The 16,215-nt window shown below is 44.1% G+C and overlaps 1 protein-coding gene across 6 annotated transcripts in view; it reads left to right on the forward strand.

The window, feature by feature from the left end:
• Nucleotides 1-16,215, forward strand: part of FHOD3 (formin homology 2 domain containing 3) — a 1,524,242-nt gene that overhangs the window by 1,478,609 nt on the left and 29,418 nt on the right. For all 6 annotated transcript variants that reach the window (XM_069620636.1, XM_069620637.1, XM_069620638.1 and 3 more), the window contains 2 exons: nt 4,357-4,552; nt 9,093-9,254. In XM_069620636.1, coding sequence (XP_069476737.1) covers nt 4,357-4,552; nt 9,093-9,254 — 358 coding nt within the window. The remainder of the gene's footprint in view (nt 1-4,356; nt 4,553-9,092; nt 9,255-16,215) is intronic.

Below are 16,215 nucleotides of genomic sequence, written 5' to 3' on the forward strand. Positions count from 1 at the left end.
AGGATACTTTTAAATTCCTTATAGTACTGCATTTTTAATGTTGACGTTTTGTTGGAATGCCTTATTATGACGTTTTGCTCCAAAATGTTATGCGTTTTCACGTGTCTGTCCTTGCGTCCTGCGCCATTGTCTCTCTTTATGTCCCTGTAGAGTGCCAGGAGCGGGCTTGAGCAATGTTATAGACAATGCAAACGTGCTTGCATTACTCATGAAATGTTTTGGAAAACATTTCTATGTTTGAAAACGTGCATGTGTTTCTGTTCTGAAGGCATCAATTTTAGGGTCTCGTTCCCCGCATTATGAAAATGAAAAAAAGATGTGTATGTATGCACATATTGATTGTGAGCAGTCCCCACTGCATAATCCCAAGATATAGGGTTCATTTAAATCTATTCAGGAATACCGCTCTACCTTTGTCCAACCTACTTCGGCACAAAGTGTGAGATGCCCCCTTCAAAGAAGGACGGGGCCTCCTAGACTGAAGGGCTTGTGGATCACTCCATTGTTAAAAAGAAAACAAGTCAGGACCCCAAAGCTGCTAGCAACTATCGTCCAATCTCTAACTCTCCTTTTATATTGAAGATTATGGCCAGAGCGGCCTACGAACAACTATTTTGCCACATAAAAGATCATCCCATTTGGAATAAGGGGCAGTCAGGCTTTAGACCATGCTTCAGCACTGAATCAGCTCTATTGTAATTGAAGTCCAGCATGATGGCAAATATCAATGATGGGACAACTATGCTGCTGCTGTCATTGGATTTGTCAGATGCTTTTGATTTAGTGGACCACCCCCTCCTTCTGACTAGATTACAAGAGAGAGGTGGTTAACTTTAGTGACCAAGCAAGGGATTGGATGCAGTCCTTTCTGGGTAACAGGACCATGTGGGTTTGCAGTAAGCTAGCGCAAGCTGACGCAGCCCCACTTAGCTGTGGCATCCCCCAAGGGGCTTCTCTATCCCCGGGGCTTTACAATATTTGTATGGCTCCTCTCTTCCAAATACTAGAGGAGAAAAAGATATGCTTCTCTAACTATGCAGACGATTCTCAATTTCTCATTCCATTATGAGGCAGTTATGAGAAAGACACCATAACCGTGCTGGAAATGTATAATCTAATGCATGAATGGATGGACATGAGTGGGTTGGCCTTGAACCACGAAAAAACTGAACTTATGCTTGTTGGTTCCAGACCTAGACTCCTTAAGCTAAAAGTGGATTATGATTCCTTCTGCATCGCAAATCATGTTATCCCTGCTAAAGAGAAAACTAAAATAGCGGGAGTGATTTTTGATCAGTCACTTAATATGACAGCCTAGCTGAATAGCCTTGTCTCAGCATTGGCCTAGTGCATACGGCTCCTTTTGCACATTCGCCCATTTCTCTCCCAAAAGGGCTGCGAAACGGTAGCCCGAGCTATCATTTCCGAAAATAGACTATTGCAGCTCTCTTCAAGCTAGGTGGGAAAAAGAGAGCTTTCTAAACTTCATGTAGTACAAAACAGTACTATCAGAGCGATTATGGGAATGTGGAAGTATGCTCATGTGTCGGAGGTGCGCAGAAGTCTGCATTGGCTTCCCATTGCCTCTAGGATAGATTTCAGGTTACTCACCATTACTTACAAGGCACTAGCAGGGCTTTACCCTGCGTATATAGCCTGTAGACCTAAAACCAAACCTGAAGTTCGCACTCTCTGCTCAAATTATGCAAATATTTTGCACATTCTGAAGGTTTCTCTAGAACTGGTAAAAAAGTGGGCTTTTGGGTGGCTGCCCCTATCAAATGCAATACCTTGCCCCTCGAGCTAAGAAATTGTCCATACTTGGAGTGTTTCAAGAAACAGGTTAAAAACACACCTTTTCAGATAATTTACTGAGTTAGGCCCTCTCTACTTTCTCCCTTAACACGCTCGCCTTTGTCACCGCCCATATGCCTCCGGGCCACTTTGGTTGTTCCTTAGAAATAAGCTAAAGTAAAGTAAAGATGATGTCTGCCGCACTTCAGGCACCGATATTCTCCTTACACAGAATTAATTCCTCTTCTCTATGAATTTTCAATTCGCCTTTCCCAGCATCTGACAGCCACCTGTGCAATAACCTAATGACATGTAGCCGGACCATAAACAGGCGAGGGGTCAGAGATCATGTAGGTTGATTTCAATGCCAAAACATATATCGCAAATCCACATAACTTATACTTTAAACAGAGTGATGAGTGTCTTGGAAGACAGAAGTAAAAAAATGATGAACCTGAACAGATTCTAACTTTCTGGGCCTGTTCCCCTTTGGTTCCCAGAATTATTCATAAAGCAGTGAGTAAGAGGACACTCCCAAATATTTATTAATTGGAGCTCAAGCCCCAGATGTAAAATCTAGTCCAAAACGATCTGACACTGCCCCCTTAGCCAGACCAATACTGCAACTGTACATTGGTTCTGGCCCCCAGTTATAGGGAGGGAAAAACAGCCATTTTACATTGACTAAGGACTTATTCTTCCTGGCCAGTAGGTGAGCGCAATCCTCCATCTTACAGTCCTCTACCAGCCCATAGCTCCATCTCTTACCCCTCTGAACAGAGGATATTGAAAGCTATCAAAAGGGAAAGCAGGTGTTTCCTACGCATTAGTGAGCAGTGTCACACGTCTACTTAACTGCAGGTAGTGGTGGCAAGATCATTCTCGTTTGCTGGAGTCAAATACGCCACACAAAACAATAGAAGAGATTGTCCAGCTTTGGGTAGGAAGAGCAGTCGTCTCACCGCTTTCCTCTCATATAAATACAAAAGAGTGCATGTGGCTCAACAGCACAGTGAAACCCCCGGCAATTCACCAAGCGGCCAACCAGGATTTAGCTTTCTGTTTGGCATTTTGCATCACTTTACAGCATTTGTTACAAAATCCAATTGCCCCTTTGAGTGGCAGCCATCCAAAGGGCCCTGATTGCCAAGATAAAAGGAGAGATTTTTCACCAGGAGTACCTGGTATTCATGGCAGGCAGCATGGACCTTTCTGCATTCCACCGCCAAAAAAATAGTATTGTAAATACACTTTATGACAAAACAAGACCACCTTATTACCTATCTATACCAATATATAACCCTGCCTTTAATGTCATGTTGAGCTTTACTAGCATGCCCAGATCAGAGTTAAACTGTACTTATTCCCCTAACTTTGGTCATTCTTTCCCAAGAAGAATTTTAGGGGAATAAACATTAGTACAGTAGCAAGTAAGCATGCCATGTCTTCTCCAGTAACTTACAGGAACAATGATTCATTTGGCAGCATTTCAAATATTAAAGTATCAAGTATCTATGATTCAGATATCCAGAATCCCAAACTGTTGAATCTTACCTGCATAGCAAGTTGGTGGCCAATGAACCCCTGAAAGTATGTGTGCAATTATGGACATCCCTAGATAATCACTGTTAACTTTCAGTTAATTAAGTATTGAGAAAGTAACACAAACATGGTAATACATTCCAAACTAAACTGTAGTAAGTTAAACGCTATACATGCAAGGTAAACTTATCATGTGTGTAGACCTTGGAATTCTATTTCAGATATCTAAAACAATGCTTTGTCATAAAAAAAACACACGGTAATTGAGCAATAACTTACATGGACCTTATAACGAAACTATAGTAAATAAAAATTGCAATGCCATATTACAGAACCATGTACAATGGTGACTAGAATTAAGGAGATCATACAGCATGGAAAGTCGGTCAAGCATTAGTAGGATTTTAATAATTACCTGCATTATTAAAGAACCTTAAAATCTGGCACTGTGGGGAAGTGGCCCCTCTCAGTGGGCTCCGCATCATATGCCAATAGTTTTCCTAAAAATTACCAACATATGTCCCCGAAACATAAGGTATATTCTATTCCAATCTGTGGTATGGACTAGTTGTGACGGATGTTGTGGTTACGCTTTTGATGCCTGACACTGTCCACCTTCTCAACACAAATTTTAGAAAGTGTAAAAAGGAGGGTATTTTTAACAGTGGTCTGTCTAGATTTCCAGTTCAGGTGTCTTTAGGGGGTTTCCAGCACATTCTTTCTTTTTTAAAATAGTGTGTTTATTGTCACCATTCTGCCAAGTGCTACCACATTACGCACCGGTCGGCGTGGTCCTCGTGTGCAGACTCTGTTGAAGTCGTGCCTTTTCCCTCAGCCAGTATCCACTTTCTAGATGCCTCAGTAATGTATCTGTTCAATGTCAGTTTGTCTTTAGTGCAGTTTTCTCAATGTTTCATCTCGTTAAATATATGCATGCATAAGCTTTATGATGTTCATTTCTTTTTTACACAAAAAGAAACATTATCATCTCTTGAAAAAGTGAAACCATTTTTTTTCCAGAGTGGAAAGTTCTCAAGCAGTTCCACTAGCCCTCAGCCACCGAGTGACCCCCTGCCTCAGCCACAGCAGGAGGGACTGCAGTATGCAGAAGACGCCGCGGAGCACGAGAACATGAAGGCGGTACTGAAGACGACATCCTCGAGCGGAGAGAGCCCAACAGTGTTAGGAGTCCGCTCCCGGAGCAGAGCTAGCAGAGGTAAGCATCTTGAATCCCACAACTTCTAAGGAAATGTTGAATGAAGTTGAGTCAGCACCTTTCCAGGTGATTTTCTTGTACGTTTGTGTTGCATGGAGCAGATTGTCGACAAGTGCACTTAAATTAACTTCTGTTCCCTCTGTTCAATTTTCTTCCTTCACATTACAAAGTGCCAAAAATGTGTGGAAACCCTAGCCAAAAAGGGTTTACACACATTAATTTTGCACCTCATAGTACAGATTAGTGTAAATGCCTCCTGCAATATACCTGCATGGTTGGAGAAATTTGCAATTTAATTCTATGGAATCCACCATTTTCTAGCAGGTGTGAAAAGCAGACAAATTCCATAGAAATCAAATGGTCTTCCGCCAGCATGCAGTCAGAGTGTGAATACAGGTGGAAATGGATTGCCACCAGCCTGCCTGCAAAAACTCAAAAAATCTGCCAGAGTGCTAAACCGGGAATAACCCTTTGTCCCTGATCTTAACAACTATTTTGTGATCCGAAGCCTGAGAAAGTGACCCCCATTTTTGGTAATTCTTATTCCCGGCTCCAGCGGCTGTTTAACACGGAAATGCAGAATGCCTCCCTGTTAGGACTAAAGTAACCAGTGCTTGAGATAATCATTTTCTGAAGTAGAAGTAATTGAAAAATGTTCAGGAGAAAACATGTATAATCTCCTATATTCAAGGACATCCACAGTCTATTTGGTGTTTGACATCTGATGCTGGTGGTGCATTAGAGTGGAGTAATTTCAGCCATGCACTGCTTTTCTCCTAAATCTAGAGCTGTTTCTTCTCTGCCATCCCCGGTAGGAATATTACCTTCTACCAATTCAGCAGGATCCGGACGGTATGTTTAGTACACAAAATAAATGTGAATTTAATGTAGGCCCTCTCTATGTCACAGCGAGGCTCTTAACATGCTGTCACCTTACCAGTCTATGATGAATTGATTGGCTGAAGGGTTACTTTTGCAAGCAGAGAGAACAGAAAATGTAGAGAAGAGAGCGACAATCGTCTAGTAGCCAACGAATGTGCACATCATGTGCAGTCCTTGACAGGGAAAGCATAGAACCATGTGCGTTAAATGTTCTGCAGACCAGGGAAAGATATAGGACCACGTGCATCAAATATAGTTTGAATATCTTGGGAATGGGAACAAATATACAGAAATACATTGTGGAGCAAATTTGACAAACCATATGTGAACAGCGAACAGACAAGTGTTTGGATGGGGAAAATGGGACCTTCTAACAGGTTGAAGAAGTGGCAAAGAAACAGTACCCAGAGAAGGCAAATGATGAGTTGAAGCGAGGCAGTGGCATAGTGCAAGGGGGGGGCAGTGGCAACCTCAAGGAGGGATAGCTGAAAATGTCAGGACCTGCAGCACATTGGAGAGCCATGTGGAGGGACAGCAAGACATTTTAGGACGAGGGTAAGTAAGGCGAACATTGATTCCAAGCCGGGCCATGAGACAAGGCTAAGGGGCCAGTTATAACCCCAGAAAGGATGGCGGCACATTTCGGGGCCTGCAGCCACTGCCACGACCAGGTATGAATGTAATAGGTTGGAGAGGGGAAAACCGGAAGAGAGGACAAAATAAAGGAGGAAAAGTGAAAGTATGTGAGGTGAGAAGTCATAAAAAAGTCCTATTGGGATGCAAATCCAGGTGAAGGAAATAGCAAACTGGATAAGGCAAAACATGTACAGGGAGGAGAGAGAAGCTAACGTTTCAAAGTACTGAGTGACACGCTCCAATGCAAGCAACAAATAAACTCCCCGTGGAGAGAAATTAGCGTGTCCATTCATATTGACCCAATCCTTCTGACAAAGACATAACAAAGAGAATAGGGTTAAAAAAAAAGGGGGAAAGCAAAAAATAAAATGACAATAAAAGACATAGGTAAGAGGACAAGGGGAGGGTGTGAGGAGGGTGTTAAGGAGGCATGGGGGAATCCCTCAATTTATAGTCAAAGGGGAAACAATAGTGTTTAATTTAAAAAAAAAGGACCATTATGGCAATTTCGTCAGAATGTGCAATTCCTCTTTTAGACTTGGAGCCAAAGTGCATAGGCGCTCCAGGAGTGAAGTGCACCATGAATTGGCTTTTAGGTGAGACAATGGATGAGACAATTATGAAAGGGCACCTTTAGTAAGCGATACATTGGGGGTAATCCTCAGAATGTGTCGCAAACTTTTCCACAAACTTAATTATCACTGCTTCTCGGGCCCTGTACCAAAATCCAATCCCTCTTCCTGTTTCCTAATTTTATAGTGCGTTAGGCTATATAGGCATTTAGAGTTCAAATTTCAAGCCTTAAGAACTAGTAACATCCTGGACAGGTGCAGCAGGTTGCTCGGAACGCAGGCTGAAACTCATGATATAAGCCTGTGTTTTGAACGAGCTGACAGCTGCTTGCAACCGCCCCACCATTTTTCTGCCTCCCCTTGCTGTCCACTCTTCTTTATCCCCATACTTCCCAACTTCCACTTACCTGAAGGGAGTTTGACGTCACTGCACCTCCATGCCGCTCCACTCAGTTTGGAGGGTCATGCCGTGTGCAACAGCCCAGGGCCTCTCGTTAAAGTCCCTTCCTTCACTCTGGCCTATTAACGCAGGCTCTGGGACTTAACCACCCGATTCGTCCCACAGAACTCGTGCTGTAATACCACCCAGGCTGACAAAAATGTTTGAGCCTGATCCTTCTCCAGTAACTGCACTTTCTTGGGTATCAGTTAATAGTGTCCCCATGCATAATGTCCCCATACAAAATGTCGCTGGGAAAAGTTATTAGCAACATTATATATGGTGACATTATTTATGAGAACGGGTTGAAGGGATGTCCCCTGCTCCGCTTGTAAAAAAAAAAAAAGAAAAACAGCGACTTTTTTGTCAGGAGATATTTTTGCAGGGACATTATTACATGGAACCCTTCCTTGCAATGCTTTTAAGGTGTTGTTGAAACATACACGTTTCCCTAGACACTGCATTACTGATACCTCGTGGCTTCAGTGATAGCAATAATGAAGCAATAATGAAGTGGTGAGGATACTTGCTGTGAAACCAAACTGAGATGGGAGCTATTTGTAGGCTCAGTTTGGGGACCGTACACAGGCGTACATATGGGGGCAGTGCATAGCATCAGGGTTTTGATAGTGTGCCTCTTGGAAAGTGCTCTGGCTCCGGAGGGGCCAGCACCAAGGCTCAGATGAAAAAACTAGCACAGAGTATCAGATTAAGATAGCACTCGAATGGAAAAAGTATTCACTGACATGTTTAAAAAGCAAACGTCGTTGCAACACAGAACAGGGCAAACAATTGTTCATCACAGAGAAAAACGGGTAAAAGGCAACTAATCAGAATGGACAGTGTGACCAAGCAAGTGTTTTGTAACTGCACTATAGACAACAGACACTGTTGGCCTGATTCATGGAAGTGTTTTATAATGGCGCAATCCTATAGGAAAATGTTCCACGAATTAGGCCCTGTGTTTGTTGTGTTGGAAACCTTTAGGAAAAACAACTTTATTTGGGCACCATTACGGAATTGCAGGTTTACAGGGAAGTCACAAGGACTCTCCAAGTGAGAAATGTGGGCCAGAAATAGAATTAAGTGGGGGTTGCTGGGTGGTCATCAAAGAGTGCATTTGTTATTGAGGTCATTGCTCGTCGAGGTGGAGCACATTAGAAATTGATTGGGTCGGTGTAGGGTGAGGTTGGAAGAGAATGTTCTGTAAATATTGATTTACAGTGTGGTGCATGGAGAATCGTAGAACAAAAAGTCAGGAAGGAAGAAAGCACTGGCATAGAACAAGTGCAGTAAGGTGGTGTTGGGAAACTAAGACAGGATGGTTGCAAATAGTTACATTATAGGATTAACAATTCAGCACTTTCATATAAATGTATACGTTGTGAAATTCACAACTATGCAGAAAGGAAAGCCCCCAGATGCGGGATTAGGTATTTAATTTATTTGTTTTTTTATAATGCATCTAATACCGTACCCGAGTTTGGTTTCTAAGTGTGGATCCGGGATTCAAACCTCTGTTGCTCTGCATGGTCTTGCTTCCAAGACCAGTGTGTTGCCCCTGTGCTATCCTCCGTTTAGGTATGATATCACTAGACAGCTCTTGTGCTCCTTCCAGGCAAATTAATTGCCTTTCCAGTGCTGTCTTGAAGCCAGGCAGGGTGGGAAAGGACTGGATCTATGGTAGGAATTTCCAGTTTTCAGGAACAAGTAGGCTGATGGGGTCAAAGTGGGGAGTAGTGCATGGAGGGTGTAAAATCTCTGATTGTGAGGGGGCAAATCATGAGAGATAAACTATTGAGGTACTGGGGTGGGAGCCAGCCCACAGACTGATGTGTCAACAAGAAGAAGGAATTTAAGGATACAGTGATTTTGCGTGGACGGTCATCCCGATTTGAGGCAGTGCACAGCAGTCGCTGAGGATGGGTAGTATAATTAAGAGACAAATTGTTGGTTGTACTGTTTTATGAGATTGCAGGCCTTTTCATGATTTTATTTGTACTTACTTCAGGTCGGATTGGGTCATGGAATACTGGGAACGATGACTCGCCCAATGCAACAGATGATGCAGCGGACGAGATCATGGATCGCATTGTGAAGTCTGCAACCCAAGTGCCAAGTCAGCGAGCTGTGCCTAGAGAAAGGAAGCGCTCACGGGCAAACAGGAAGTCATGTGAGTAGCTGCTAAGAAATCAATTAAAATAGTCGGTGTTGGTGGTAATATTTCATCATAATGACAAAAACAATACTGTAACCACAGGGGGGGGGTTACAAGTGGGGGGTGGAAGGTGATAGATAATCATTTAAAAGGCATCTGCATAAATCCTACATACATGTTGACAATGGAATCATTGTTTTATTATTAATTTGTCTCAAAGGAATAAAGGAGTCCTCTATGCTCACATGGCTGATCTGTTATGGAATCATTATATTTGGGGTTCTCACATCATCGCCCTTCGTTCCTCTAACTCCAACTCTCTGACTGTCAAACATTTCTTCAAGTAGAGAGTGGAGGCAGGTCACTCTCCTCGGCTGGTGCCTCCCTTTGGAACAGCTCCCTTCCCCTCTCAGACTTGAGCCGGACCTCCTTAAGTTCCAGAAACTGCTCAAACCTCTGCTCTTCTCCACCTCTTTTCTGCTTCCCCTTCCCTGCTAATCACCCCACTGCTGCTATGCCGGCGGCCTGATCCTCATGAATTCCACAGGATCCCAGGCCCTTCCTCCCAGTCATTATCAACACCCTCTCCCACTGCACTGCCAACGGGTCCCTGCTCGGTGACTCAACATCCCACCCTTGAGAGTCGCCTGCACTGGCACTTAGCCTGAGGTTCTCCTCCTTGGCTCCACTTAGCATGTCCCTCCCGGGCCCCCTTCCAGCACTTGTCCACTCCCCTGCTCTTACTTCCATCCCCTTGCCCTTGAACTTCTCCTCAATGCACTTACACGCTCGAATGCCACATACCCTAGAAGGATCACAACTGTATGTTTACTGTTTTTGCCATTGATATTATTTCCCCTGTTCCCTTCCCATTAGCCTTGTGGTGCTTTGAAACACAATTTGGTTGCATAAAGCACCTTACAAATGCTCATTAAAAAAAAAGAAAAAATAAATATATAAAATCTCTTTCCTGACAACAACAAAACCCTCTTCTTCGGCCATTCATTTACCCCAGAACTAACATTTCGCATCACTAGTGGCATGAGTGCCATACACAAATGGATTGCACTTTGCTCTGTAAAGCTAAAGCCCTCTAAAAGCAAGGACATGTATCCCAGCTTCAACTGCCTTACCCATACTTCCCCCACCTTTTTCCTTCATCCCGTCAACCCATCCGAATCCCCAAAGACCCACAACGTTAGGTTCTCTTTGACAGAGATCTAAAACATCAAAAATGATTTCTACCTCCATGACTGCCAGGATTAACTTCCTCATAATCTGGGAAATTGCCCCACGCCTCACCTTCCACTTTGCCAGGACTCCATCCTTGTTCTCAGCGGGCTGGATTACTACTCTAGCCTCCTCATGGGACTTTTCCACCTCCACCCTCTTCTACCGTTTTACAATTCTCTCCCACCTCTGTGCACAATTGAGTGGAGGTTGGCTGTGTATATATCAATTCCGCCCTCTTTTTCTATTTTAAGTCTGCAAATCAGTCAATATGCCACTCTGTCCCACCAAGTCCATCACATGCCATTCACCGCCTCTGCAGATCTCCTCATCCTTTGTGTTGCATGCATCCCACGGCTTCTTCCTGTTTGTATTCCTTTACACTGCTCACCCACTGGAACGCATTCCGCTCTGACATTAAGTCCAACCCCACGGTAGAAGGCTTAGAAACCATCCTAAAACAGCCCTTCTGCTCACTTGAAGACGTGCCGAGCTGGCCAATCCTATTGCTGTGCCGCCCAGACTCTGCCCATCCCCTCCAATCCTGTACATTGTTATATCCAATGTGCACGATAAGCCTTCCACGCAGTGTGTGTTCATCCTTCCAAAAATATCAATTTTGAGAACTGTAAATGTTGTTCTTTGTATGTAATAAACCTGTCTTGTCAGTGCTGCCCCCTCTTCCAGTATTATTGCCCCCTACTAAACCTAGGAAACATTGCTACTCGTGGACGTATGGCACCCAGACTTGGGATTGGCCCGGCTCAGCCCCACTTTTTGGAGACTGCCTGGGCCCGGCCCTGGCTGGCTCTGGCCCACTTAAAGCACCGCTGATGGTACATGTGTCCTTTACTTTCTCTACTTTGGTGGCTATCTTGGCTGGGATTCATGTACCCTGGCAGTAGCTGTCCACTTGCTCCTGTACCTCTGTCCCTAGGTCCTGTTAATCCTATCAGTTTACACAGAAATTTCTCACACCAGGCATACATGTGGACATTATTAGAGGTGGGGCCATTTACTGCGTTTTATACTCCAGGGTGTGTCTTTTATATTACTGGGCTGCATTATCTCATTACGCTGCGCAGCTTTTGTTACTTGTTGCTATCCTGTCCGCTTGAGTCGTGCTGCTGTACCGCCAGTGCTGCTTCCATGGTAGTGGTGTCCTTCATGCAGGAACAAAGTCCATAGCAGGTGTTGTCACAAATGCACTCAAAAGTTCGGATATGAAAATACCACTCATTTTACCGACTTTCCCATTCATTGAAGGATGGCATAAAATTTGCAATAATCTCATGTCTGCGTTTTAACTTCCTCCTTTTGACCTCTAAATGAGGCCTTGAGTATCAATGTAACCATTACTTGGTTCTTGCCACTCCGTTTCTGGAAATGGGCACAGAACAAAAGCTGCCCCGTCTAGATGCTTTCTGGGTTATTGCTATTGATCTGAATTTGGATTGAATAGTTTCCTGACCTGGTATTCAGGCTAGAGGATAACCATTTTGAAGTAACCGCACTTAAAGGAAATAAATTACAATTTAGCGGGCCCTCGCCAGATTTGAATAGCCCAGTTAATGTTGCATCTGATCACTTGAAGTAATTAAATGAAGTTGATGCATCATACTTTTTTTTGGCAACAACTTGAATTGCTGGATGTGTAAAAAAAAATTTAAAAAAATAAAATAAAAACCCTTGCCCTTTTCCGATGACTGTCTTTTGCTTTCTTGTTAAATTTCGTCTGTTCCCTTTCTAGAGAATTTGTTTTATTTTAATGGCTTTTTTTACTCCCTGTATTGTCCACAAAACTTAAAAGAATATTAATTACCAAATCCTAAAACTGTCTTTCCAATACTGTACGTTTTCTCTATTATGGGAGTGATATTTCTCCTTTTTATCTTCCTACGACACATGTTGTAATCTGTACATAAATCTCCCTGGCGAGCCTCTTGAAACTTTGTCCAGATATCTTATCTGCAGCTTGCTCAAGCCACCTCATCCTTAAATAAAGTTACCTTCACCAGTGATTTCCTGGTTTCCAGACATTGCTTTCATGCCCAGTGTCTTCCTCTGTGCCTGTGCTATCATTGAATACAAGTTTAAAGATGGCGGGCGGGAGGGGGGTGGGTAACTTTCGAGCAGCCACCATGTACAGCTACAATCCAGGATGGCTGCTCCCTTATGCAGCAGACCCAGAACTTCGGAGAAATATTGTTCCTGAACTGCTACGACCTAACAATTGTCACGATTCCCATCCTATACCATTGTTTCAGTAGAAACGTAATTGGGTCTAACATAGGTAGGAACTAAAAATGTTCAACCTTCATATTAACCACTCCCCTACCTGGTAATGTTCAGGATAGGGGAACGTTTGGAGCGGCAGCGAAAGGTTTCGAAAGACAAAGGGGCTGCAGTACTTGAGTCTTGAATGAACCAGTGCTTATCAAGTTACATTCCCTTAGCGCTCTTGGTCTTGCTATGCCTCGGGAGGTTGGATGCCGACTGACTTATGATATTGGGGTCATTTTGGAGGTCTCAAAGATCGGGAAATGTGGTGGAAATCGTCTACCTTATTCTCAACACGGCTCTAAGCCACAGGTGGGGATATGCAAACTTCTTACTCCGTGGAGCAATATCTGTTATCTACAAAAAGAAGTTACCAAAAAGTGCCAACCACACATGGGTATCCTGTCTAATAGTCAGAAATTACTATGATCCTCAAAAAAATACAATTTTTATTAGTTGAACCAAAGTTCATTAAAAAACATCATTAAAAATTATCATATCACATCACATAAAATAATCTGGTCTGAAACCCACACAAGTGAAAACAGCTTAAATCAAGTTTAAGATTCAATTCAGTGTCTAGTCAAACCCATGTGGTTTAGTCACACTAAGTTTCCTTAACTCATGATGTCATTCTGATTATTGCACATTTTGATTTATCAGATTCCCAACTTGTACAAGTTTCTGTCCCATTCACACAACAATGTAGGACATTCTTCAGGGGCAAGTAGTGTCTTGTGTCGATTCTGTTCAAGATGCAACCATATTATCAAATTTCCGTCTTCTTTGAAAAGACGATGTACCTTATGTGTCTGAATTAGGGGAAAGGACGATTTCTATCTCCAATGCGTCTTGCTCAAAGACTCGTAGTCCCTTCCCATCCGGACCCTCACTAAATGGGATATCTTCTTTACTTTAGTAGCCAAGTGGAAGTATGGTCAATAGAATGGCGGCGATGGAAGAACCCGGTGACGAAACCGCTGCTCACCTGGCGCCAAGTTGGACGTGCCGTTGCTGAGGGGCGCCTCCTAGCACTCCCGTGATTTCTCGCAGTACCCCTCAGGGAAGAGCCAGGGCAGGGATCAGGCAGCAGGGTGGGTGTGCAGTAAAGAGCCCGCGCTGTCCTCTCTCTCACTGGCTGCACGTAGCTCTTCCCAGGGTAATCTCGTCACGTGACCCCACCTCCCCGTCTCCAGCCCCATTCAAAAGCCGAGCAGTCGGAGCTGGAGGGCTGGAGACGGGGAGGTGGGGTCACGTGACGAGATTACCCTGGGAAGAGCTACGTGCAGCAAGTGAGAGAGAGGACAGCGCGGGCTCTTTACTGCACACCCACCCTGCTGCCTGATCCCTGCCCTGGCTCTTCCCTGAGGGGTACTGCGAGAAATCACGGGAGTGCTAGGAGGCGCCCCTCAGCAACGGCACGTCCAACTTGGCGCCAGGTGAGCAGCGGTTTCGTCACCGGGTTCTTCCATCGCCGCCATTCTATTGACCATACTTCCACTTGGCTACTAAAGTAAAGAAGATATCCCATTTAGTGAGGGTCCGGATGGGAAGGGACTACGAGTCTTTGAGCAAGACGCATTGGAGATAGAAATCGTCCTTCCCCTAATTCAGACACATAAGGTACATCGTCTTTTCAAAGAAGACGGAAATTTGATAATATGGTTGCATCTTGAACAGAATCGACACAAGACACTACTTGCCCCTGAAGAATGTCCTACATTGTTGTGTGAATGGGACAGAAACTTGTACAAGTTGGGAATCTGATAAATCAAAATGTGCAATAATCAGAATGACATCATGAGTTAAGGAAACTTAGTGTGACTAAACCACATGGGTTTGACTAGACACTGAATTGAATCTTAAACTTGATTTAAGCTGTTTTCACTTGTGTGGGTTTCAGACCAGATTATTTTATGTGATGTGATATGATCATTTTTAATGATGTTTTTTAATGAACTTTGGTTCAACTAATAAAAATTGTATTTTTTTGAGGATCATAGTAATTTCTGACTATTAGACAGGATACCCATGTGTGGTTGGCACTTTTTGGTAACTTCTTTTTGTAGATAACGGAAATCGTCTACCGCCACTTTTTTTCAGTCTGCAGGATTCTCAATCATTTGGCTGGCGGATTTCTGAATCTGCATAAATTGAACATGTTGCCAGTTTACGCAATCTCCCTGGAAAATCCGTCCGGTTTACCGCCAGCATGAGATGTTCGTTATGTCCATGCTGGCAGTAAATCAGTCAATTCCAATGGAACACGCTTGTTTGTGGTAAAGGTAGGCGCATTACATTGGACTTTATTGTTAATGCCTCCTGCAATCAACGATTGCATTTACACCTTTCAGAAACATAGTGCAAACAAGTGTGAAACTCGTAACCACCATGTTTTACACTTTTTTTTTAACATCACCTCAGAAATTATGGAAAATTTTGGCTGAAAGTGAAAACAGAGCCAGTCCACTCCGTGCAATATCCACTTCCGGGAAAATGACCTCCATTGGCTCTTACCTTGCTGACATCCGTTCAGACTGTAATCCTGCAAAGAACTTCTTATTGCTATTGTAAAAGTCGGAACAGAAAGGGGTTGCAATCAGTATTCCCCAGGCTCCCGCATTATGGTTCAGGAGGCAGCCGGCCTGGTCTTCCCTGCGTCAGAGTTCAGGGTCTTCCCTATGCATGTCTCGGACTGCGTCAGAGTTCAGGGTCTTCCGTATCCTTCTCTTGGGCTGGCATTAGACTGCGTCAGAGGTCAGGGTCTTCCGTATGCTTGTCTCGGGCTGGCATTATACTTCGTCAGAGTTCAGGGTCTTCCCTATGCTTGTCTCGGGCTGGCATTAGACTGCGTCAGAGTTCAGGGTCTTCCCTATGTTTGTCTCAGGCTGGCATTAGACTGTGTCAGAGTTCAAGATCTTCCCTATGCTTGTCTCGGGCTGGCATTAGACTGCGTCAGAGTTCAGGGTCTTCCGTATGCTTGTCTCGGGCTGGCATTAGACTGCGTCAGAGTTCAGGGTCTTCCCTTTGCTTGTCTCGGGCTGGCATTAGACTGCGTCAGAGTTCAGGGTCTTCCCTTTGCTTGTCTCGGGCTGGCATTTGACTGCGTCAGAGTTCAGGGTCTTCCGTCTGCTTGTCTCGGGCTGGCATTAGACTGCGTCAGAGTTCAGGGTCTTCCGTATGCTTGTCTCGGGCTGGCATTAGACTGCGTCAGAGTTCATGGTCTTCCCCATGTTTGTCTGGGCTGGCATTAGACTGCGTCAGAGTTCATGGTCTTCCCCATGCTTGTCTGGGCTGGCATTAGACTGCGTCAGAGTTCAGGGTCTTTTCTATGCTTGTCTCGGGCTGGCATTAGACTGCATCAGAGTTCAGGGTCTTTTCTATGCTTGTCTCGGGCTGGCATTAGACTGCGTCAGAGTTCAGGGTCTTCCGTATTCTTGTCTCGGGCTGGCATTAGACTGCGTCA

The sequence above is a fragment of the Ambystoma mexicanum genome, chromosome 5q (assembly GCF_040938575.1).
Source record: "Ambystoma mexicanum isolate Mex_15411 chromosome 5q, UKY_AmexF1_1, whole genome shotgun sequence".
NCBI lineage: Eukaryota > Metazoa > Chordata > Amphibia > Caudata > Ambystomatidae > Ambystoma > Ambystoma mexicanum.